The sequence below is a fragment of the Tachysurus fulvidraco genome, chromosome 20, assembly GCF_022655615.1.
Source record: "Tachysurus fulvidraco isolate hzauxx_2018 chromosome 20, HZAU_PFXX_2.0, whole genome shotgun sequence".
Classification (NCBI taxonomy): domain Eukaryota; kingdom Metazoa; phylum Chordata; class Actinopteri; order Siluriformes; family Bagridae; genus Tachysurus; species Tachysurus fulvidraco.
In genome coordinates, this window is record NC_062537.1 from 5,657,873 (window position 1) to 5,684,517 (window position 26,645).

Here is a 26,645-nt window from a genome sequence, read left to right on the forward strand (position 1 = left end):
TGCTTCATTAATAACTTTATTTAGGTATCAATACAGTCTGTGGGTTTATTTGTATTTTCAACAGGAACATTTGGTCATACACTCATCACACACATGAACAAAACAACCAGTTCAACAGGAATTCCTACACACACAGCACAGCAATCTCTGGTCATGTCTAAAGGGTTTGATTTACGTAGACAATGAATTTTTCCTTTGAATCAAATAACGATCATCATCATAAAATTCATTTGTCTCTTACAGGAATTGATTAAGAAGAAAAAACAAAACAAAAATAAATTATTTCATCCTACTAGAGTCTGATTTTGAATAAACTAGCTTATGTGCGAATGAGTAATCTCCTAGTGTCAGGACAATGACATCAAACATGCGCTGACTCACAGGGATGTACACATATTACCACTTGGGCAAGAAACTAGTGTTTCATTTCAACACACACACAACTCTCCTATTTTCAGTGAATACATTGGTATGAAAGATGAGGTGGGAGTGGAGTGTCTAAAAACAGCATTTTCCACATTCATGCTTTATCCTCACACACACACACACACACACACACACACACACAGACACACACACACAGACACACACACACACACACATTCCTCAGATTACACATATACAGTATATACAGGAAACAGGATTTAAAATATTGCACTTACTGGCCCATTGCAGCCCACATGTGTGCAGGATGCAGAATTTAAACGACTAGAATATAAGATACCAATCTCTAAATATAGATGTCACAATTTCATGCAAGTGTAATGCTAAACGCTGCAGAAAACAGCTGCACTGATTAAACATCAGCGGTGCATAAGGACTGTTTAACATTACACACACTGGCCTACTCGCTTCGGATACAATAAATAGAATTGGTTTGCTGCATTTTTCTATTAGTTCACGTCACACACAAACGAGAGGAGACACAAAGCACATTGGACACAGATCTAACGTCAGGGCTACGTTTCTATTTATTTTCTAGAAAGAGAGGAAGTGCAGTACGATTCTGGACGGCACGCAGTCGATGGGAACAGAAACGCCTGCGTACAGGTGGAGAATTAGGAGCGGAAGAATCGACGAGCTGTTATTTAGAATTATTAAAAGAGAAAGAAAAAAAGATTTGCTGTATGAAACATCGATCGTCCGAGTGACGGTGCGGAAATAGATTCCTGCTCTTTCACACGGCTCACTTTTCAACGAGGCAGTGTGAAGAAAGAACATCTTGCTTTTAAACAATCCAGTCATTTTATGTTTATAAAAAAGAGCCACTCCTGATAGAAGGATGAAATATGGGAGAAAGCTGGGAAATGATAAAGGCACCACTTCCTGCTCTAAATGGCTGCGTTGATAGAGAAATGGGGGGGAAACACTGAATAAACAGATTACAGAAGGAAGATAAATCACTAGAGCTCAAAGGTTGTGTTTTTTTTTTCTAGAGCTTTGCTCCACACCTGATTCTCTATGACTCGGGTGACCTGCTCGTAAAGCTGCACTGCGACTCCACACAACTTGAGGTGTACAATAGTACAATAGTTGTGAGGAACTACAACAACAAAGAAGCAGCTTTTCTGGCAGAAAAAAAAATACCTTTGCTTTTTTAAATTCAATTAAAACACCATACATTTTTTCCCCCCAGACATTTCACTGGACACAAATCTAACTCTCTACTACAGACTTGCTTTTCCCTCCTTTTCAAATAATTAGAATCATTTCTGTTTTGCAGCTAACTAATAAAAAATAGAATTGCAACTGCTGTTTTTAAATTATTTTACTATATATTTTTATAGATATTAATATATATATATAAGCATCACTACTGTTTAGCTGACACTGTCAGTAAACATAAACATGGTCATATACATGGTTGTGTTTGAGAGGTGGTGATGTGATGTGAACTCGTTATGAACAGTGAGGGTCAACAGTCAGGTTCTAGCAGAGGCTCAGGACTGATGCACATGAGCTGTAATGCCAACTGAATTACTAATGCTAATATAGACAGAGCTTTCTGTCACTAAAGTGGTGAGGCATTTCTGCCAGGATTTTCACCTTTTCTCAGAAATGATTCCTATTCTATTCCATTCTGGGATGTTAAGTGAAGTGTCACATGACCCTCAACATGCTTTCTCTGAACAATGAGATTCAGCTTGTTTTATCCAGAAGCTGCAATGTTAAAGGTTTTATGCCTCGGCCTAAAGAAGCCCAAGTACTGGACACACACACACACACACACACACACACACACACGACTCTGAAGCACTAACATGCACAGTTGGGTTGTTGTAATGGTGGCGGGTTGTCTGTTAGCCTGGCGTTGCCCTGCGTTCCCGTGGTAACTGCAGGATCAGTCTCTAGGCTCTCGGACATTTTGTCACAGATGATATCGACAAGGCGCTCAAATGTTTGCTTCACGTTGATGTTATCCTTTGCGCTTGTCTCGAAGAATTCGAAGCCTTGGAGACACAAAACCCATAAACATTAATTCACAGAGAGGCAGCGGAGGAATGTAAACACACAAGTACACAAGCTAATCACAGCAGTAGGAGATAGATAAATGAGGCAATGTCTCTGGGTCTCTCACACTTATAGTCATCTGGTGAACTGACACAGTGCTGCAGAACACAATGTCGTCGTCTTTTAGAAACAAACTTCGGCACAAACTGGAAATAACAAACTCTGTGGTTTTGTTCTACTTTATTGCTCGTGTCTGGAGCGTTAACCTCGAGGACAATAAAAGGCACTGCCTCATCATTATAGCAAATGACAACGTCACTGAGATCCACACAGAAGAAGAGATTACACTAACTCTGTTCTTTCTCTTTCTATAACCAGATCATATCAGCTGCAGCTACATCACTGAAGAAACCTGTTCAGTCTTGCTCTCTCTCAGCCTCTCTCTCTTTTAGCCTCTCTCCCTCAGTGCCTCTCTCTCAGCCTCTCTCTCTTTTAGCCTCTCTCCCTCAGTGCCTCTCTCTCAGCCTCTCTCTCTTTTAGCCTCTCTCCTTCAGTGCCTCTCTCTCAGCCTCTCTCTCTTTTAGCCTCTCTCCCTCAGTGCCTCTCTCTCAGCCTCTCTCTCTTTTAGCCTCTCTCCCTCAGTGCCTCTCTCTCAGCCTCTCTCTCTTTTAGCCTCTCTCCCTCAGTGCCTCTCTCTCAGCCTCTCTCCCTCAGTGCCTCTCCCTCAGTGCCTCTCTCTCAGCCTCTCTCCCTCAGTGCCTCTCTCTCAGCCTCTCTCCCTCAGTGCCTCTCTCTCAGCCTCTCTCTCTTTTAGCCTCTCTCCCTCAGTGCCTCTCTCTCAGCCTCTCTCTCTTTTAGCCTCTCTCCCTCAGTGCCTCTCTCTCTTTTAGCCTCTCTCCCTCAGTGCCTCTCTCTCAGCCTCTCTCTCTTTTAGCCTCTCTCCCTCAGTGCCTCTCTCTCAGCCTCTCTCTCTTTTAGCCTCTCTCCCTCAGTGCCTCTCTCTCAGCCTCTCTCTCTTTTAGCCTCTCTCCCTCAGTGCCTCTCTCTCTCAGCCTCTCTCCCTCAGTGCCTCTCTCTCAGCCTCTCTCTCTTTTAGCCTCTCTCCCTCAGTGCCTCTCTCTCAGCCTCTCTCCCTCAGTGCCTCTCTCTCTTTTAGCCTCTCTCCCTCAGTGCCTCTCTCTCAGCCTCTCTCCCTCAGTGCCTCTCTCTCAGCCTCTCTCTCTTTTAGCCTCTCTCCCTCAGTGCCTCTCTCTCAGCCTCTCTCCCTCAGTGCCTCTCTCTCAGCCTCTCTCTCTTTTAGCCTCTCTCCCTCAGTGCCTCTCCCTCAGTGCCTCTCTCTCAGCCTCTCTCCCTCAGTGCCTCTCCCTCAGTGCCTCTCCCTCAGTGCCTCTCTCTCAGCCTCTCTCTCTTTTAGCCTCTCTCTCAGCCTCTCTCTCTTTTAGCCTCTCTCCCTCAGTGCCTCTCTCTCAGCCTCTCTCCCTCAGTGCCTCTCTCTCAGCCTCTCTCTCTTTTAGCCTCTCTCCCTCAGTGCCTCTCTCTCAGCCTCTCTCTCTTTTAGCCTCTCTCTCAGCCTCTCTCTCTTTTAGCCTCTCTCCCTCAGTGCCTCTCTCTCAGCCTCTCTGTCTTTTAGCCTCTCTCTCAGCCTCTCTCTCTTTTAGCCTCTCTCCCTCAGTGCCTCTCTCTCAGCCTCTCTCCCTCAGTGCCTCTCTCTCAGCCTCTCGCTCTTTTAGCCTCTCTCCCTCAGTGCCTCTCTCTCAGCCTCTCTCCCTCAGTGCCTCTCTCTCAGCCTCTCTCTCTTTTAGCCTCTCTCCCTCAGTGCCTCTCTCTCAGCCTCTCTGTCTTTTAGCCTCTCTCCCTCAGTGCCTCTCTCTCAGCCTCTCTCCCTCAGTGCCTCTCTCTCAGCCTCTCTCCCTCAGTGCCTCTCTCTCAGCCTCTCGCTCTTTTATCCTCTCTCCCTCACTGCCTCTCTCTCAGCCTCTCGCTCTTTTAGCCTCTCTCCCTCAGTGCCTCTCTCTCAGCCTCTCGCTCTTTTAGCCTCTCTCCCTCAGTGCCTCTCTCTCTTTTAGCCTCTCTCCCTCAGTGCCTCTCTCTCAGCCTCTCGCTCTTTTAGCCTCTCTCCCTCAGTGCCTCTCTCTTAGCCTCTTGCTCTTTTACCCTCTCTCCTTCAGTGCCTCTCGCTCAGCCTCACCTTTGCTCAGCCTCTCTCCCACCCTCGGCCTGTCTCTGTCTCAGCCTGTCTCTGCCTCGCTCTTGGCTCTATTTCAGCCTCTCTGTCTATAATTATTGCCACTTGATGAAATGTCAACAAGAAGCGATTTATTTGACAAAAGGACAAAAGTAAGGAAGCCCAGCACGCTCACCATTATATTTTCTGGCCTTTAGACAGTGAAATTAGTTTTGTTTTTCTCCACACTGATGGCAAGGAGCTGTTAATGAGTGCTTGGTGTCATCTAATCAGATGTGTTTAATTATCGCCTGAGCTGTGAGGTGAAAGCAAATGCTTCATCTGCTTTAATTTATGCACAGTGAAGGTATGCGGCGTTCGCCTAAGTGTTTATGGTGCAGAGTAAAATTTGAGCTGCAAAATGAGCTGCGCTTCGTTATATCACATCCAGTCCCAGTCCTCTACCACACACTTGGGTATTTTCCCACTGGGTACAATGTAGTTTTATACATTCCTGCTCTATATGAACTGTTTACTAAATAAGAGGTGAGAATTCCTTCACTATGATTTTAGTCTGATTAATAATGAACTTTTCACCCCGTTTGCGTGGAATGATCTGATATTTTTGTTGAGGTTTAAAATGAACGGACTTACCGAGCTGTTCAGCCAGCAGTCTGCCGCTCTCTACAGACACAACTCTCTCCTCCTCCATATCACACTTATTACCAGCCAGGATGACTTGTGCATTGTCCCAGGAGTAAGTCTTTATCTGGGTCGACCTGGAAACAAGTACAACACTATGCGTTTTATTCCATTCGTATATAAACTGATGTTACAGCCACAGGCACACGCGTGAGAGCTGAACATCAGGAGATCCTCACAAGAGCCAGAGCCAATGAAATCATACCAGGTGACCTCACTCAAGGACGTGGTGTGTATTCGTTTCAAAGAATTACTAGCTTACACAAACAGCACAGCGAAATAAAAACTCTTTACATCCGCAATCCTCTCTGGAGAATCCTTTTTGGCTAAACGTGCTGTAAAGAACATTTTGTACACACCTTCCTCATGTCTAGGCTGCTCGCTTCAGTAACCGGTGCCATAGCAACAGCCTGGAGCCAGTTTACGTGTGTGTGTGTGTGTGTGTGTGTGTGTGTGTGTGTGTGTGTGTGTGTGTGTGTGTGTGTGTTTCCTAATGCAGGCATTGTTAAAAAGATATTTAGCACTAAACAATGTCATTTCAGCATGGAAGAAAAAGTAGCTGATGAACAACTGGGAAACACAAACTCTTAAGTAATTTCTGTAATGCAAACACACAAATCCTCACATCCCGGGATCTTGCTTTTCCATTTATACGGGAAATTTGATTTGCACTGAAAGCCCTGAAAAGCAATAAGTTAATCAGTTAAATAAATAGTTTGTCATATTAGTGTTTATTTATATTTAAATGTAAACCAAATGCATGTCACTGTGCTGTGACGTACATCAATGCTGTAAGTGTTTATTCTGAACCCCACCACCTGCTGCACCACAGATCTCCATCACATCCACATGTGGACCATCCACAAGCTGTCTGAGGGCCTTTTTACACCTGGTCACTTCATGTGTTGTCTCTGATCCGATAGCTATCTGATTTGTTAAAACTGTTCCATTTCCATTAGGCCACATAAATGCGTCTTGGCGAATCGGATAACAATCCAATCTTTCTACTCCCGCCCAATATGCAAATATATTTTACCTCATTTCCAGGGTAATTGAAATGGAACATGTTTTTGGTGTTTTTACGGCGGATATGCTACAAAAAACAGCATTTACTGTTTGCTGCATTTTTGCAGTGCGTTTTAAGACCCAAACAAGACATCTGACGTACTTCTGTTTGGGAGGAGTATAGTGCTGACGTATGTGGCTTGAACAACCACATGCATTTACACCTGTCCAGTTTCATCTGAAATGCGTCCCAGACCACCTCCTGAAGTGGTTTGAACCATTGCATTTATATCCATCTCAAAACCATTTCGGGAGGGCATTTAGACCTGGTCTTTTTACCATCGGATAGCTATCAGATCACAGAAAACACATGAAGTGACCAGGTGTAAAAACCCCCTTGGAAACACAAATGTCTAGAAAGCCTTTGATTAAGATTTGACTTCACTGGAAACTGCTGCTTCATGACAATATCCCTGTGTACAATATACATATACAAACATGCACTTTATTATGTTGGCTACAGTTTTTAGCCTTGAAACATGGCTTCTGTGCCAATGAAACCATGGGACATGATTGATGATATGTCAGTGTAGAGCAAACACACTTCACTACAGGTCCACTCTTCAGAAGCTGTGCTGCTACTGCAATAGGCTAGCAATTCTGTCACAATCGGTCACTTCTACTTCCTCAGCATATTATCATGCCCCTCTTTAGCCTCTCTGCTGTCTAATTAAATCACCATCCGCTCCCTAACCTCAGCCAAATAACCCATCAGGGCAGATCAATAAAGCTTTGCATAACTCCTTCAGAATGAACCGACCGGATGGGTCCGTCTGGCCCGAAGTACTTTCTCCTTAAAGGAATATAAATGAACTCCATGAAATATTAACACCCCGGCTGCTCTTCAAAACTGCAGACCTCCCTTTATTCTCTTCGGCTAAAATGTCACATGCGTCAGTGCTAAAACTTCTACATTCACACCCCCTCACTCAGCTTCCTGGTCTGTACATGCTGATGTCATGTGGTATGGAGCTGATACCATCAACCCTTTTTCTACATGCCTTACCAGCTTAACATTTACATTTCTTATCATTTGTGCTAATTAAGATTTTTTTTTTCCCCCACTGCTGTGAATAAAAGGAAAGTTTTTATTCATCCTTTTGCTGTCACTGACGTTTGTATTAGGAAAAAGGTTTGTTGTCAGCAGACAATGACTCACTTACCTCCACAAAATACACAGCACTTTTCATCCTGACAAGGACACACACACACACACACACACACACACACACACACACACACACACACACACACACACACACAAACACAGTCAGTCAGAGAAAGAAGTGGACCTGAGCCTCACCAGTCCTGTACCGCTCCAAACGACTCCTCATTGGTAATGTCATACATGAGGATGAAGCCCATGGCGCCGCGGTAGTAGGCTGTTGTGATCGTCCTGTAGCGCTCCTGTCCTGCCGTATCCTACAACACACACATACACACACACACACACACACACACACCATAATATGTCAGCTTGAGACGTGATATACAATCACTGCTCACTTTATTATAAACACCTGCTCATTTATACAATTCGCCAATTAAACTGGAAGGAGGAACATGCATTAAATCCTTAAGGTCATAAGCTTCAGATAAAGTTCACGTCAAACGTCAGACTTGGGGGGGAATAAATAAAAAAGATCGCCGTGTCTAGGACCGTGGTGTGGTGGTTGTGACAGACCAACAAACATTTGAGCCCTGATTTCCAGGGATTTTTCCATTGAGAAGCAGCTTTGCTTATTATGCTGTTCCTGGTGAAATGACAGCTGAGAGATGGTACAGAAATGCTGGACATCACAGAACAGGAGCCAGATAGAATTTGGTCAATATATTTTCCAATAGGATTCATACGTTTTGAACGTGTGTGATGTATTAATGCAGCAACATACTGTATGCTAGATTTACTCCACGTACGGTTAGGTCGTGTCACATGTTGGTATACGAGCACCGATACACAATAACAGTATCAGTATTGATGCGTCTGTGCTATTTAGTCTGCGTCAGTTTAAATAGACCCTTTCTCTCCCCCACGGACTCTCTGACTCTGAAATCATGACAAACAAGAGAACAAAACTGCTGACAGAAACAGAATGAAAAAGTTAGCAGTAAATAAACAGATTTTGTTCTAGATCTTCTGGTAGTTCCCAGAATAGCAAAATCTACAGAAGGCGGTAGAGCGTTTTCGTATTTAGCTCCCAGACTTTGGAATAGTCTTCCTGATGGTGTTCGGGGCTCAGTCACACTTTCCAAGTCAAATTTAGATTAAAAACTTCTCTTTAGCCAGACATATACTCAATTTTTCCCATAATCTTGTGCTCTAATACATCTGACCAAATGCACATGATCATCTAATGCTTTCTGATATTCTGAACAGCAGCTTCATTAAATCTCTCTCCACTGCTTCTCTCTTTCTACCCATCCTGAGGCATCCAGAAATTGTACCAGCTCCTATTGTCTTCCGATCTTGGACCTCCACTGGAATGAGGCCGACTCTTTGAGGATCCTGAGGCATCTAGAGATTTACCAGCTCCAGACAACAACCTCCTCATTAACAAAATATTTGTCGGACTGCGTATTAATAATCACACCCTGCAGTGTCACCAACATGAGGATGAGGTTCCCCTTTGAGTCTGGTTCCTCTCAAGGTTTCTTCCTTCACCATTCAGGGAAGCTTTTCCTCTCCACAGTCACCTCAGACTTGCCCATTGGGGATAAATACAAACACATTTAAATATACCTAATATTAATCTTGAATTTTGTATTCTATTAATCTTTATATTATCCTTTATATTAACCCTTTGTTCTATGTTTGTGGTCTGTAAAGCTGCTTTGAGACGATGTCAATAGTTAAATAGCGCTATACAAATAAACTTGAATTGAATTGAATCTCCTGATAAAAAGCAGAGCCGGCCATGTCCACACCCGGGCCGAGCTTTCATTATTAATTAAAGACCAGATAAACAAGATAAAGATGGTTCTGGAACAGGTTTAGACCCTATAGTGCAAGTGAAGGGAATTCTATCATATATAATCCTATACAACTTTGTGGTCAGGGTCCGTTGTCCACATACTATTGGCTGTATGTATAAAAGAGAGAGAGAGAGAGAGAGAGAGAGAGAGAGAGAGAGAGAGAGAGAGAGAGAGAGATAATAAAAATGCTTAAATGCAATGGGGATTAATTCTAATAAAACAAACAAACAAACAAAAATGGCCTCATTAATGGGTCAAAGGATGAAGGTAAAATGTTCTAAACAGCTTGCTGTCTGACTAACAGTGCAATGTAAGATGCAGCAGACCATGACAAAGTAATAATTTTCTCAGTCAAGCCACAGAGGAGTGTTTCTTATCTCAAAGTGACAGCAAGGGCATGCACACACAAACACACACACACACACACACACACGCAATGTAAACACCACACACAGCAAACAAGTGCCAACACAGACAGACAGAGACACTCACTCTTGCGCTCTCTCTCTCTCCCTCAGACAGGCTCTCTCACACACACACACACACACACACACACACACACACACACACACACACACACACACACACACACAATTTATCCACCACTTACACAGCAATTGCTTGTCCACAGACAGACAGACATCCCATGATAGACACACAGACTGAGAGACAGACATATACAGTACAGAAATTTCACGGACAACATTCTCTTTTGAGTTTATCTTTGAAATAACAAATAAATCTTTAAAAGGCAGATAGTTAACTTTAAGCAAATATTTCATTCACTGAATACATAACCACTTTAAACCCAGTGGTATTATTTTTTATCATGTAGGAGCTGTTTAGTTTGGAAGAGGAGTTTGAAAAGACTTCTTTCCACTGTAAGGTTTAGTAATGACGAATTGCAATAACTTTTTTTTTGCTGTAACAATTTCATCTGCAGGATATCTATTATTGTTATTATCTATAATGTTTCAGAGAAAAAAGAAGGGATTCTGTGTAAAAATTCATATTTATAGTGATCTGCATATTGGATGTATTATGAAGACTCATTTAAGTTGTTAATAAATGCAAACTTCAAGATGTGTTTCTGTGCGAATTAAACAACACTGTAAAAAAATGTTTTTTGTATCTAAAGTCCTGTTAGGTTGATGAAGGTTTTGTGAGAGTGCTGAGAGACAACGGTCTCAAAAGAAATACAAAAGGGAACCTCATCCTTATTTGGGTGACACTGGACAGTAAATGATGTCAATGTAAATAATGTCCTTTCTACAACGGTTTGTAGTTGAGTGTAATTAAAAGTCAGCGCAATTTACGAGATGAAGGCCGAGCACGAAGCTGACAGACACAACAGCAACTCAAAGACGGTGTTTCTCCAGGCGGTCCTATCCACAGCAATCCCATGATTTGCTTCCCTGTGATTAAAAATGCATCCATAGGACTCTTTTCTGTGTGATTACATGTCTGGTGATTACATGGTGCCATCTGATCATCTATTCTAGCTGACTGCATTACCGTTATTTACTTGTTTTTAAACAGCTTTCATAAGACAGATGGTGGTTTCTCTCCGTGTCAGCGTTGAAGGAGAGAACAGGAAGATGCATGTGATGTTCATTTCCTGTAGAGCAGGAACATGGTGCAGTAATTAAGGTAATGAAAGCTGAATTAATGAACGCATGGAACTTAGCCTAAGAGACCCTTCATCCAACCCCCACAACCCCAACCCCCATGTGGTTTTATTGATCCCTTCACCCTTTCTCCTTTCATTGGGCCAATAAATTACAGTCGGACGATGCAAATGCACATCACTGTGACAGGCTGACGCTTCCCCGGCAAACTGTGCCCTGAGAACCGGGCACAGGAAGAATGAAACAAGGAAATCATTTTAATGAGGAAGAGTCTTTTGACTTCCTGGTTTAAAAGGTAGCTTCGCTCATGAGACATAAAGGCATCTCAGTTTGCATGATATTATTCGTTGTGGTTCAGTAAACATCACCGGAGTAAATGATGTGCGAGTGATGATTAAATCTAGCACACCAGATTGATTGTTCGAGAACTGCTGTAGTTTAAAAAAGAAAAAGAAAGAAAACACAGCAGCACCATGGACAGCTCTTCAGGGTCATAGATATGGAACAACACAGAAGCATTGGAGCATCTGAGCACATCACAGCTAGAGAAGGAAAAAAACAAAACACGTAAGGGCAGAATTATAGGTCACTGCTATAAATACAAACAGAAAGGAAGAGTAAAGAAAATGTAGCAGCTGATGCTTCGGTAGCAACATAGACAAAAATATCTGCAACAGACCCAGAGATATATACAGAAATAGAGCAGTAAAATTGTATGCACCATTATTATAATGTTGGAAAATTTTCAGTTCAGACTTTATGGCTCTGAATAAGGATTTGGTTTAACCCCTTTTACTTTAACCAAACCTGCTAACTGCGATAATTTCTAATGTGTTATTTGTGTTATTCAAGCTTATGTCTGATATAAAACATGTTGATTGGATTCACCGAGTCTGAGCGTTAAGGAAGGCAGGAGAATAGCTCGCATGGACACGGCGGTAGATAAAGTTAAATGCTCCGCTTATGAAGAATTCTAAGGCAATTCGGCAAAAATATGTGGGCTGCAGGATGAAAGCAGCTAGAACATAAACATTGTTTATTGCATCTGTGGTCTACTATTGCATCTCGTCAGAAATTAGTATTTATTAATTTTTTTTCTAATGCCAATATTTGGCCCGGATTAATGAATACAAGCAGAACTAAAGTGAGTCTAGGATTGAAACAGCCACATTTAGAGAAAACGGCTCTAAATCCATAACATCATCTTGTTTACCCTGAGCAAGCCGGTGTCCGAGTGGGTTTAAGTTGGATTTGTCAACAAATGTGACCAAAAATAAAAAACTGGACCATGTCAGACCAAAAACCCAATGCAGCTACTCAGTAATCCAGAGACGAAGCCCAGAAATCTCCACATGTCCCAGTCGGTCTGTTTACAAAGTTGACTGGCACAGATGTCTGCATCTGATGTAGTTTAAGAGCTCGAACATCATTATATCAACTGGCTCAAATGGGATTCCTGGCCCTTCAAAATATAACATGCCTTTATTAATCATTTAATAATTACAAAAGAGGATTTTCTAATTCTACAATCGCAGAAATAAACGCAAAATCAAGGCTGCAATTTTTCAAAATTAGATTTTACACAGGTTTTGAGCAAGACATACAAAGCCTCTACCGTTCACGAGTCTCACGTGAGTACAGCTATTGTAGATACTCAGTACAAATGTTCAGAGTTTAAAGGAAGAATCCTGTGATTGTGTTGTTGCCAATTCCAGTAGATTTCATGTCACCAATTTAGAAAAAAATCCAAAATCAAACATTTTTACCAACAAAATCATCCTCTTAACTTGCATGAGGATGTGTGTTTGACAGAATCTACAAAGCACTTCTGACTGTACTATGGGCCCTGAGAATGTCCTGCTTACTGGAACCGAGTTTAAAATGCCGTTTGTATCTTTCAGGGCTCGGAGGAAATCAGCACTGGACTACTCATCAGCCCCCACTAGTCACATGATCACAACACTCACGTCACATGCCCCAAACACCTTCACCTGTGTCCCGCTTCGCTCTGATAAGCAGTGCTGTCATTAAGAGTTAGGTACTCAGGATTTTTATTTTAGGGTTTTCTGGGTTGTCAGTAAGAAAACATGGTGGAAGCAATGGATGCACCGTCTGCAGCAGAATTCTTCATTGTTCATTGCGTACATACAAATACGGCAGTGTTGTACAAGTGCGATATAACGTGTAACGATAAAGTAACAGTGGCTTCATGAATTGATTTAAAGCATAATGCATCTGATGCACATTCTTTGTTATTCATTTTTCAGAACTGGGGAAAGGTTACATATCCTTATTGAAACTAATGTGAAGACTTTAACGCCCTGGACATTGTAATTAAGACTTGTCCGATCGTAATTCCGACTTTTCCAGGAAGAGTTGAGGGCTGGGAAAATAGTACTAAGTTCCTGTATGTTGGTTACTGCCACACTTTGTAAAGAAATGGCTACACTTGGATCTGCTGCCTCTACATTTACCAGTGTCCGAGCTCGTCGAGTGCCGGTTTTAAAAACTATGGGGGGAAACCAGAAATCTCTCTAAATGAATGGAGGAATAAATTGCAGAACTCGGCTCTTTCCCCTCTCCTCCCCTCTCTAGCTCTTCTATGTCTCCCAGCAGGGCTGCTGGTTGAAGGAGACAGAGTAAAAATAGCTCAAGATGAATAGTCAGGTCATCAGTCATGGCACTGCCTCGAGCCACAAAGCACAAGTCTGGGTGAGTGAAGTGGGAGCGAGGGGCAGTTGAGGTTGGAGATCTTGGAACATATGATTTGGTCATGTTAGCGTATGATGCATCTTAATCCTCATCAAACTGTTCAGTAACTGTTTGTGGGTATAATTAAAATGCCTCATCTCTTGGTTTGGTATACACCAAACGTGCACTTGCTCACTTGTCTAGAATATGCTGAAGCATCGATGACTCATCTGTCCGCATCAGGGGTTTTTTGTCTGTATAGCTCTTCTGTTTTACTTACAGTTCACAAAAAAATTCAAGCATCACAGATATTAACAGATATGGAAGTGGCCATTTAATAATATCTATGATGCTTGTACTTTTGTCCTAATCTCTTTACTGACTAGTTTATATTTTCCTCTTGCATCTTGATATACAATCAAGGTCAATGTGACGGTGCAGAAGTAACACGCAGCCCAAATGTTGCACGAATCCAAAGTGGTGCTATTTCTGTCTTTAGCCCAGGTTTTTCACAGCCACATGGACATCGAAGAAACCGGTGTTCATGTCTACAATCATCAGACACTAATACAGTGAACGGCCAGCCTTCATGATGATCTGCTGCAATCACAGAGCCATCTCAGGACTGTTTTGAGCACATTGACTGGCACATGTTCAGAGAGGTTGAAACCAATGGCACCTTCACTAACTTGGTGACCAGTGACCAGCTACAGTAAGTGCACTGATCTTCAGATCAGGTGACAAGTTGACCCAAAGTCCAGCAAGGACAAATCTATGTTTGGCAAAGCACAGACAATTCTACTTAAGAAAAATCTGACAACCTCAGAAGTGAGAACTGATTTTTATTGGGAGAAAAATCGCCTCTGAATACAGAGAACTTTCAGCATGTAAGCACTGACATGACATTTGAACAAATTTCACAGAATGTGACTATGACCAGATCTGTCTAATAACCCAAGCAGTGAAAATGATTTGGAGATCACAGACAGTGGCACAGACAGCTCCGTGTGATTCAGATGGGTAGCAGGCTCAGGCAGGCGCACATTTATAAAAATCAGAACGATTTTAAACGGCATATTGTGATTAAATCAATAAAGGGGATGAGCCCTGGATTTTATTAAACAGTAACATTTGGTGAGCGGTGAAAGGATATTGTCACTTAGTGGCTAAGGTGTTGGATAACCAATTCAAAGTTGTACGTTCGAATCCCAGGTCCACCAAGCTGCCACTGCTGGGCCCCTGAGCAAGGCCCTGAGCCCTCAATTGCTCAGGTGCATACAAAATAAAGGAGATTTAATGTAAGCTCTCTCTCAACATGTCTACAACATCCACAAGCCCCAAACAGTGACTAGTGCACAGCCTGAAGCTCTCCTCACCCAGAGCAATAACTCACCAATCTTGGTTTGTGTTGCAGAAGAAGGCATCTAGCTAAATGTCAGATCTAGACAGATGGCCTGCAAATGGTGCCTCGTTAAGACAATGTTTTGAAATCGGAGAGAAATGAAGCTGCACGTTGCTAAACGAGTGATCATCTCCAAACATTATTTTAGCACAAATCAAGCTGAATGTGTGTTTGATACGCTGGAACGAAAGATGTGGAGCATCTGTTTGTCTCAGATGTGAGGCTGTGATACGCACATCTGCCTGAAACGACGACGTAGGAGACAGGGCTCATAAATACGCTGTTCATAAAGCTGTCTGATATGACCACGTACTGAAAGGGACTCGCAAGGACACATTTCACTCACTCTCATACCTGATTCAGAGGCAGTGTGTGTTAAAATAAGTCATTAATATCTGCTGCTGTGTGAAGAATTGCTGCAAAAATAACAATCGATGAGCCTTGTCCAGTATCTGTACATTATATTTCACTGCATAACAAAATCATACCGTTAATACCGGGTTTGTATTCCCTAGTTTCATTTAACTATGGATTCAAAACTTGAAAGCTCTTTTATATGTTAACTGACTGCGAGAAGTCATTAGCTGTTAACCAATTAAGTGATGAAGAGGAGTGCTGATAAAGCGAAGAATAAATGCTGGCATATCACCTGAAACCTTGCCAGCACATCGGCTGATTGTGGACGTGTCCGAGAGAGTAAAAAGAGCGTCAGACAGTACATCACAGCACTAGCCAATGAGCTCACATATGCATAAGTGGGAGGATGGACTGGTGAGCACTCACCCTCTTTTGGCTTGGTAGCTGGAACTGGCAGGTTACCAAATTAGAGAGAAAATAAATGTGAGGAAAAGGAACAGCTTGATGTAGCAGATGTGGCAGTAATGTTTAATTTACCTCTCATTATTAGCTCAAGTTAAAAACAAATGCTAATTCAAAACTCTGGAACCGGTTTGGCATTTAGACACTTTAAAACAACAAAATCGAAAAATTAAAAATCTCTAGTGGTGTGTTGCTTTTCAGAGTTTGTCCTCGGACACATTCAATTATGTATCTGTATGTAAGCTGCGTGTAAAAAAAATGTAGCCTGTAGTTTGTGAGAAATTCATTCGAAGCTAAATATCTTTCTTTGTAAAGAAATATACACATATATACATGTGCTGGTGTGCAGTCGGGTATGACTGTCACTGGCTGAGAGGATTTTGTCTAGAGACAGAGGAATAGCTGCAGTTACAAGTAAATGAAATTTAAATGTAACTAAATTAACTAGTGACATTTATTGAACAATTTATTATCAGTGTTTCCAATCAGGTTTTCATTACCAACCCTAAAATCAAAGACGGGTGAAAATGAAGTGTGTGGATGATCTCTGATAATAAGCCTCCAAAAGCAGGACATGCTCTCGATTAAAAGTCTTCTGGACATCCAATCAGATTTATGTCTCGGCAAATGATGTTACAGCAAGTCATCCATTTAGTCATCCCGGAATCCATTTAGTGCTTCGCTCTGAGCTCAGGCCACAACCCTTTCCACATGGATTAGTCAGGCTGGTGGGAAAAGACACGGAATCGGTTCCACAATATCAGCTCGTGCTTGTGCACAGCGAGGCATGTTACGAATCAAGGCCTGCTCTGTGACGTCTTCAGTACGATGTCTCGAAAGGAATGAATTTCCTATGAACGATGCTAGGGCTTGAATTCAAATAATGTTTGTTGACGAGAATTTTCTGTCGTCCGGCTCATTTTAATTAACTAATTGCTTTATTTCAAGTCTATTTGACTTGTAGCACAATTAGCAGCCGTGGCATTTTATAGTCAACAAATGCCTATATGAATACCGAGTAATAAATCGCATGCACTGAAAAAAGTGTCAATGTGGGCAATGTATTATATAAATATTACGTATAGGTATAGGCTAAAAATATAACATTTCTCAGCAGGGTCATCCAAACCGATGCAACCTCCCGTATTCATGCAGGCTTGGGCCATGCACTATGAGTCCCCCCTGCCCGGGAATCGAACCCAGGCTGCGATGGGCTCTGGACTAACAGGGACATTATTTCTTTTTGCTTATACTAATTTAAACAGATTTCTAATGAACAGATTGAATGATGCAGTGCGAGTAGTATTAACGTAAACAAATTACAGTGTTAATCTTTCTTGAGGAAGTCAGCACTGACTATATAACTACAGTATTAAATTAAGGAGATGCGGCTCAGGTGCGATATCTGTGTTTGATTTTATTCAGGGCTTTGGAAAAAAAATAAGAAAACTAATCATGATAATGTTAATAACCTGGAAGTGTTGTACACATTTACTCTCTCACTCACTCAGTCATTTTCTACCGCTTATCCGAACTTCTCGGGTCACGGGGAGCCTGTGCCTATCCTCAGGCGTCATCAGGCATTGAGGCAGGATACACCATGGACGGAGTGCCAACCCATCGCAGGGTACACACACACACTCTAATACACTCACACAATCAAACACTACAGACAATTTTCCAGAAATGCCAATCAACCTACCATGCATGTCTTTGGACCGGGGGGAAAAACGGAGTAAGCGGAGGAAACCCCCGAGGCACGGGTAGAACATGCAAATTCCACACACACAAGGCGGAGGCGGGAATCGAACCCCAACCCTGAAGGTGTGAGGCGAATGTGCTAACCACTAAGCCACCGTGTACACATTTAAATCAAGTGAATTCAATGAGCTTTTCCACCAGTGTAGCCACCAGTTGTTCGTATTTTCCAAGCTGGTCTCATCCAGTTTACGGACTGTTTATGAAGGCGACATCAGATAAGTAATCACATCACTGTCACCCACAACATACCCGCTTTCCCCCATTTCCACCCTAATACAGTCTAGTCTTTAATTTCCAACCACCATGGCAAGCTCTCTGATGTCATACAGCAGCTACGTGATCCACGTGAGAATACGTGATCTTCAGACACCCGTGATAGATCAGAGTCACTGTAGCGACAGAGGACGCCATCACGCTCTCAACTGCAAGCTATCTGCAAGCTATGTAAGCTACGCTGGATACTTGTTAGTTCAGTCGAGGTATTTAATGCTTTTCGCACTGCACTTAACCTTGATTTATCCTCGTTTTAAACCTACTTTTAATCCTGGGTAGAGGAATGTTTCACACTTACACACACTTATAGAGGCAGGATTATAATGCTGATTTTTACCCAGGGGAATAAACCTTGCCTGTACTCTTTCTGGGGCATTAAATCTGTTCCAAACCTGTATCATTTAAAACAATGTGGTGTCAGACACCCAACCAGAGTGAATTCTGTTTATTTCATTTATACATCTGATTATGAGCCTTGCGCAAGGGCCAAGCAGTGGCAGTTTGGTGATCATGGGATTCAAACTAATAACCTTCTTGATAACTAGTTCACTAACTTAACGACTTAGCCATCTTATCCACTCATTCCCGTCCTGTAAAAGACAACAATACATGCTCAGGTGCAAAACAGCACACCTGTCCTTTTACTCACTGACGAGAAAGTGAGAGAAAAGCCTTTATTTAAAGTTGGCACATGCTGTGTTTGATCCAGTCATGGCTGGTGACAGTCAACAGTAAACATGTAAATAAGAACAATAAAACAGGGTTTAAAAATGTGTAATGTGAAATACAGGATTCTTTGTATCCTGCTTTGGTGTGGCCTGCATCTTCCTCTCTGTGGCCTGCCTCTTCCTCTACATGACCTAAAAGTGTGACCTGCCTCTTCCTCTACATGACCTAAAAGTGTGATCTGCCTCTTCCTCTACATGACCTAAAGGCGTGACCTGCCTCTTCCTTTACATGACCTAAAAGGGCGAAATGTCTCTTCCTCTACATGACCTACATGTGTGACCTGCCTCATCCTCTACGGGACCTAAAAGTGCGACCTGCCTCTTTCTCTACATGACCTAAAAGTGTGGCCTGCCTCTTTCTCTACATGACTTAAAAGCGTGATCTCTTTCTTCTTCCACGTGACCTTAGTTATGAGATCTTTCTTCCTTCACATGAGCACAATTGTGCTCTGCCACTTCCTCTGTGTGCGTTAAAAGTGTGATCTGTTTCTTACTCCATGTGACTCAAGGTATGATCAGCTTTCATTCTTTATACACATATAAAGTTAACAGAAGAGACATTGTGAAAGCCATGTAATATTACTCACAGGGGATTCAAACAAGGTCACCGCTTACCCAGATCTGCAGCTTGATTCTCTTGTCATTCTTATACACGGTCTTGACTTTGAAATCGATGCCGACTGTGCTGACGAATGCCGACGTGAACGAGTCGTCAGCGTAACGGAAAAGGAACGACGTTTTGCCCACGCTGCTGTTTCCGATGATCAGCAGTTTGAACATGTAGTCAAAGTTTTGATCGGCGTTCTCCTTCTGCGGTGCAGCCATCTGTGCCAGGAAGACAGACGTGCTTCATTCACTTTCAAATAAACATTCATCGTCGCCATTTCATTTGCATCGGATTGTGCCGAACTGCCGTTTATAGCAGTGAGTGAACATAGTGCAGCCTGCTGCCAAGACTAGAATGGCGTTAATTAGAGAGAAATATAAATTTACTTAACTTTTGCTTCATGGACAGTCACAATATAAATGTTAAAGCTTTCTTTATTGATATTTTCATGACAAAATGATATAGAAAAGATAAACCTAATATATTAAATATATCTCAGATGCCTTGACACTTCCCTAACAAAAACGGTCAGACCTTTTCTTGATGGAAAAGCATGTTTATGTTTAAAAACAAAAACCTGAATATGTCGTAAAACCTGAAACCATACAGTAAACTGATATTCTTGCTGACTTAAGTCTTAATGGGACAACAAAATATTTTCCAGGCATAGAAATTACTAACTTCAAATAAAATAAAATTTTCAAAAATACTTTTCTTTCTCTTTCTTCACACTTGCTGGATCTATTTGCACTTTTATCATACAGAAAGTATTGTTCATAATGTAGTAATAAATCTCCCCACTCACCCTCACACACATCTCCACACACACACGCCCGCCCACCCACCTCCACAAACACACAAACCCATCTCCACACACACACACAAACCCACCCATCTCCACACACACACAGACACACACACATCTCCACACACACCCATAGCCACACAAACCCACCCATCTCCACACACACACAGACACACACACATCTCCACACACACCCATAGCCACACCCACGCCCCATTTCCACACACACCCATCTCCACACACACCCACCTCCACACACCACACACACCCATATCCACACCCACCCATAGCCACACCCACCCCCCATTTCCACACACACACACACACACACACACACACCTATCTCCACACACACCCACCCATCTCCCCACAAACACACGTCTCCACACACACACACACACACACACACACACACACGTCTCCACACACAAACACACGCCTCCACACACACACACGTCTCCACACACACACACACACGTCTCCACACACACACACACGCCTCCACACACAAACACATCTCCACACACACACACCTCCACACACACACACCTCCACACACACACACACCTCCACACACACACACACCTCCACACACACACACACACACACACACCTCCACACACACACACACCTCCACACACACACACACCTCCACACACACCTCCACACACACACACACACATCTCCACACACATCTCCACACAAACACACACACCTCCACACACACACACACACACACCACCACACACACACACACACACACACCTCCACACACACACACCTCCACACACACACACCTCCACACACATCTCCACACACACACACCTCCACACACACCCATACACCGCTCCACACACACACCCATACACCGCTCCACACACACACCCATACACCGCTCCACACACACGGGGGTGTGACCCATCTCCACACACACACCCATATCCACACCCATACACACACACCCATATCCACACCCATACACACACACCCATATCCACACCCATACACACACACCCATATCCACACCCATACACACACACCCATATCCACACCCATACACACACACCCATATCCACACCCATACACACACACCCATATCCACACCCATACACACACACCCATATCCACACCCATACACACACACCCATATCCACACCCATACACACACACCCATATCCACACCCATACACACACACCCATATCCACACCTATATCCACACACACACACACCTCTCCACACACCTATGTACATCTGTTCTATCTGTAACCGGAGTATCAAATGGTAAATATAGTATTTTTACTGTAACACTATTATAAATAGCTAAATGCTACATGCTGCTGGGAGGAACCATTCTCATGTACATAAGAGAAGGTGACATGAACGTTCCCCACCCCCACCTTACACTACAAATGGGTGTTTGCTATCAACACTTCTGTATTATAATTAAAACTAACTGCGTGTTATATGTTTTATTTTCCTTTTTCTACTCGGAGGGTTGTTGTAATCGTGTAAAACGCGAACGTTACGTGGCTTCTCTTCATCTCTACACAGAACGGAAACGTTTTTAATACAACTGCAGCTCAAAGCCTAAATAAGGCAAAAATAAGTTACAAATGTAGACGCTCAAACCTGCATGGATCCGTCCTGCCGCATTGCTACAGTGTATTATGGTGGAGAGATGCGGAGAGATGAAGAGAGATGAAGAGAGATGAGGAGAGATGAAGAGAGATGAAGACAGATTCCTGCTGGAGATGTGAGCCCTGTGAGGAGCGGCCGCGCTCGCGCTCTCCTCCACCTCCTACAGGCTCGAGAGAACGCGCACAGGCGAGCACGCGCTTGGCACGCGACCGAGCGGCTTCGCGATGGTCGCCTGCGTCACTTCCTGCGCACGCAGCACGCTGGGAGGTGCAGTTGTTTGTTTTCAGGCTGTGTAATCCAAACGCCATTAAAACTCTGAATGGTTTATTCTGAAATCTGTAAACACGACGTGGAACATAACGAAACCGTACAAACATACTGGAGTTAAATAAATATCCTGCTACGGCTTTGACTGATAACAGCAGGTCGAGGAAGCGCACGTGCGCAGTCTCGTGCACCCTGCAAAATAAGGTCAAATAATTATAGGTATAAATAATCATTTTAAAGCAATCTGCTGTTAAAGTTGGCTCAAGTCGATCAAGAGGCTGTGATAAAGAGATACATCAAATTTGCATCCATAAAACGCTAAAAATAAGTAAATAAATAAATAACACGTTTGTGGACTATTTTACTATACAAATTTGCCTATTTAAGAAGACCTATGGACTTCATTTTAGCAAAATCTGTTTTCGGTCCCGAAGGTTACTAAACATTTCTTTTCTACTGTATTGGAGCTTTTGAACAGTTCACACTGTGCGACATTTGTCTCTCGCTTGTCTAAAAAAAGAGATTATACCTAAAATATACTCAAAAATATGTAATATTATGTCACAATTATTAGCACCCTTGCATTTAGAACAAACAAGCAATACCTTCAGATCCCCCAGGGTCCTGTGTAGGGACATGTGTTATACAGGTGCATCTCAATACATTAGAATGTGGTGGAAAAGTTCATTTATTTCAGTAATTCAACTCAAATAGTGAAACTCGTGTATTATATAAATTCAGTACACACAGACTGAAGCAGTTTTAGTCTTTTGTACTTTTAATTGTGATGATTTTGGCTCACATTTAACAAAAACCCTCCAATTCACTTAATCTAAAAAAAATAGAGTATGGTGACATGCTAATCAGCTAATCAACGCCAAACATCTGCAAAGGTTTCCTGAGCCATCAAAATGGTCTCTCAATTTTTTGTTTACTAGGCTACACAATCATGGGTAAGACTGCTGATCTGACAGTTGTACAGAAGACAATCATTGACGCCCATTACAAGGAGGGTAAGCCAGAAATATTCATTGCCAAAGGAGCTGTTCACAGAGAGCTGTATCCAAGCATGTTAACAGAAAGTTGAGTGGAAGGAAAAAGTATGGAAGAAAAAGATGCACAACCAACCGAGAGAACCGCAGCCTTGAGAGGCTTGTGAAGCAAAATCGATTCAAGACTTTGGGTGAAGTTCACAAGGAATGGGCTGAGGCTGGGGTCAATGCATCCAGACCCACCACACACAGACGTGTGAAGGAATTTGGCTACAGTTGTCGTATTCCTCCTGTTAAGCCACTCCTGAACCACAGACAACGTGAGAGGCATCTTAGCTGGGCTAAGGAGAAGAAGAACTGCACTGTTAACCAGTGGTCCAAAGTCCTCTTTTCAGATGAGAGCAAGTTTTGTATTTCATTTGGAAACCAATGTCCTAGAGCCTGGAGGAAGGGTGGAGAAGCTCATAACCCAAGCTGCTTGATGTCCAGTGTTAAGTTTCCACAGTCTGTGATGATTTGGGGTGCAATGTCATCTGTTGGTGAGGGTCCACTGTGCTTTTTAAAAAACAAAGTCACTGCACCCATTTACCAAGAGATTTTAGAGCACATCATGCTTCCTTCAGCTGACCAGCATTTTAAAGGTGCAGATTTCATTTTCCAGCAGGATTTGGCACTCGCCCACATTGCCAAAAGCACCAAAAGTTGGTTAAATGACCATGGCGTTGGTGTGTTTGAATGGCCAGCAAACTCACCAGACCTGAACCCCAGAGAGAATCTATAGGGCATTGTCAAGTGGAAAATAAGAAACAGGAGACCAAAAAAAATGCAGATGAGCTTAAAGCTACTGTCAAAGGAACCTGGGCTTCCATACCACCTCAGCAGTGCCACAGACTGATCACCTTCATGCGACGCTGCATCGAGGCAGTAGTTAAAGCAAAAGGAGCCCATACCAAGAATTGAGTACAGTAAATTAACATACTTTCCAGAAGGCCAACAATTCACTAAAAAAAATTTTTTATTGACTTTATGAAGTATTACAATTTTGAGATTAAGTGAATTGGTGGGTTTTTGTTAAATGTGAACCAAAAATCACCACAATTAAAAAAACAATATAAACCATGTAAACCATAATACATGACTTTCACTATTTGAGTTTAATTACTGAAATAAATGAACTTTTCCACAACATTCTAATTTATTGAGATGCACCTATATAATATCAGTGTCACAATACACTTCCCAGAAATAGCATGAACATTGTGTTTCAAAAATTCTTACAAACAGTTTGCAACAGATGGTGTGATGTACAAAATTTTGTGTTTTATCTTTAAAATTGTCAAATGCCATGAATTTGTCTATTAAAAATATTTTTTAAATATATTTTTAAATGTATTATTAACACACAAATTGAACACTGATATTGACCAGCATTCCTTCTACAATTACAAGTATTCCCAATTTAATGTCCAGTGTTTCTTGAACAGGCTTCGGGGTGACCGTAACCGACATAAAGTGGTTACTGAAAGTCAGTGAATAGTAAACAAAATTATTATAATGTATAATAGATTTTCAAAAGGATTACTACTTTACTGCTGGCAGCTTGTGTGCAAACCTACCATCCCCTCTGCTAGTACTGGATTAGGAAAGACAATTCTATATACACTGATATACACTGAAGATATCTGGGTTTGAGATCGGAAGAATAATATTAGACGATAGATTAGAATTTCAGTTTAATTTACTGGTATTTACATCTAGATGCGTTAAACAAAATGGTAACCAACTGTGTTCAAAATATTGGAAGAATAAAGCTACAAAATTCTTTCTGCAAGTCTCTGGAAATGAGTTACTGTATACAGATGAAGGCTGTTCTTTCAAAAGATATTCCCTCACTTGTTGTTTTGGTGATGGTGGTTGAGTCATCTCTAACACATTACTCCTAATATTTTCAACAGTTGAGTTAATAGCTTGTTTTTTTTTTACTTTTTAAGTTCCCCATTTTTTCTGTCTTATTTTTGATGATGTTGACAATTATTAGTAATTATATCATTCGGGGATCAAAATACTACGACATTATTATTGAACTGACTATATATCTGTGTAAATGAGGAACAGAATTTACAGAAATGTCTGTATATATGTATGTTTGTATAAAATCTTGTCAATATCTGGTATTTGTCCACCCTGGATTTTCAGCCAATATGGATTACTCGATCGAGGTCATGCTCCAGGAATGAAACTCCAAATTACTCTCTTATTATCGGGACAACCGAGTTCTTGCCTTCGTGGCAGGAGCCATCTTCTCCAGGATCTATGGCCTCTGGGCCATGTTCTGCCTGCCTGGGATAAAAGTGCCATTTCGGCTTAAGGTGCCGTTCTTGCCCTCCACAAAAGAACAGACGGAGAATGTGATGAGAGTGCTTGAAGGAAGACAAGGCCAGCTGGCTGATCTGGGCTCAGGAGATGCATGACTGGTGAGTCAGAACCACACGGAAATATTATTTCCAAACATTTGTTAAGATTCACTGCACAGTTTGCTCAACTGTTTACATCCACACTGTTCTGGTTGTAGGTGTTTGCAGCATGCTCTTTCAGTGCACAGGCTTCGAGATTAACTCCATGCTGTTAGCCTGCTCTCGAGGCCAAGCCTGGTGGAGGGAAATACCACACACTCATGTCACATTTGTTAAGCAGGATTTTTGGAAGGTGTTGTTGACTTCTGTGGATTTGTTTGAGCTAACACAAAGTTGAAGTGCAATAATTACTGTACAAACGCCTTAATGACACCTGCTGTGGTGAGTCCATGCTAAATAGCTCTATTTATTCTGTTTCTTAACATGACTATATCAGTAGCATTTTACTAATGCATTTCATTGTTTGGTTCACATGGGGGCAGTGCAGACCGTCATATACGATTTCTTTATTTCCTCATTGCTTTACAACATGGAACAATTGACATGATATATAATTGATACCTAATACCTATTTTGCCTGTATGTAGTGGTGTTTTTGTATGAATTAAATTCCAAGTAGATGACCAGATTCTGGAAACTGGTTCCATTTAGGTGCATTAAATGTATATATATTTTCATTTATTTCTTTGCTTTCCAGCTCCACTTTTATGCTCATAATCACAAAGCATTCTGATTTGTCAAGCAGGCTGCAAAAACATCTAGCATGACCATTAGAGTCTTCAAAATCACCAGATTAAATGATTCATGTCATACTGATCACTTCGCATTCATCCCAGATCTCTGCAAAATCAATTTTAATTATCTTTAAATTTCCACGAAATTAGAAAAAACAAAACAAAAAAAAAGTACTATAAAAAGGCTTGTTGTATAGTACAAGGTAGTCGTTCTGTTTAATAAGGTAGAAAGCCTGAGTGAGTATTGTAAATGGAGTAATTTAACTATTAAAGAGTGGCCATTATCCATGCTTACACGATTCAGAGTAAATAATTAGCCATGTATCTGGGCCCACCTGAGTCACAGGCTACTGCACCTTGTATAGTTCCGCCTGCTAATGGCCCAGACACATAATCTACTCGATCCAGGCACCGGGCTAGTGCTCTAAATGTTTACACTCTACAAAATGTTGTAGTATAATATACACTTGTTCTGCTCACGTGTATGCAATCAGTCTACTGGTGCACGTGTACTGTGCAGGGATCTATTA

At 41.9% G+C, this 26,645-nt stretch overlaps 1 protein-coding gene and 1 pseudogene across 1 annotated transcript; one reads left to right on the top strand and one right to left on the bottom strand.

The window, feature by feature from the left end:
* On the bottom strand, positions 1 to 21,965 carry LOC113638445 (ras-related protein Rab-3C-like). Its single transcript, XM_027139653.2, has 5 exons — positions 21,700 to 21,965; positions 19,273 to 19,482; positions 7,686 to 7,804; positions 5,270 to 5,394; positions 1 to 2,450 (listed from the first exon to the last, which is right to left on the bottom strand). The coding sequence occupies exons 1-5, from the start codon at positions 21,721 to 21,723 to the stop codon at positions 2,257 to 2,259; spliced, it is 672 nt and encodes a 223-aa protein (XP_026995454.1). The 5' UTR covers positions 21,724 to 21,965; the 3' UTR covers positions 1 to 2,256.
* Positions 21,799 to 26,645, top strand: part of LOC113638294 — a 6,900-nt pseudogene continuing 2,053 nt past the window's right edge.

Bases quoted from the DNA above. Each gene is read 5' to 3' on its own strand.
- LOC113638445 (XM_027139653.2), bottom strand. From the start codon at position 21,723: ATGCGGCAGGACGGATCCATGCAG. The intron at 5,395-7,685 runs GTGAGGCTCAGG...ACTTGTTTCCAG, and splicing joins TTTGGAGCGGTACAGGACTG to GTCGACCCAGATAAAGACTT. The intron at 2,451-5,269 runs GTAAGTCCGTTC...TGTGTCTCCAAG, and splicing joins ACTGCTGGCTGAACAGCTCG to GCTTCGAATTCTTCGAGACA.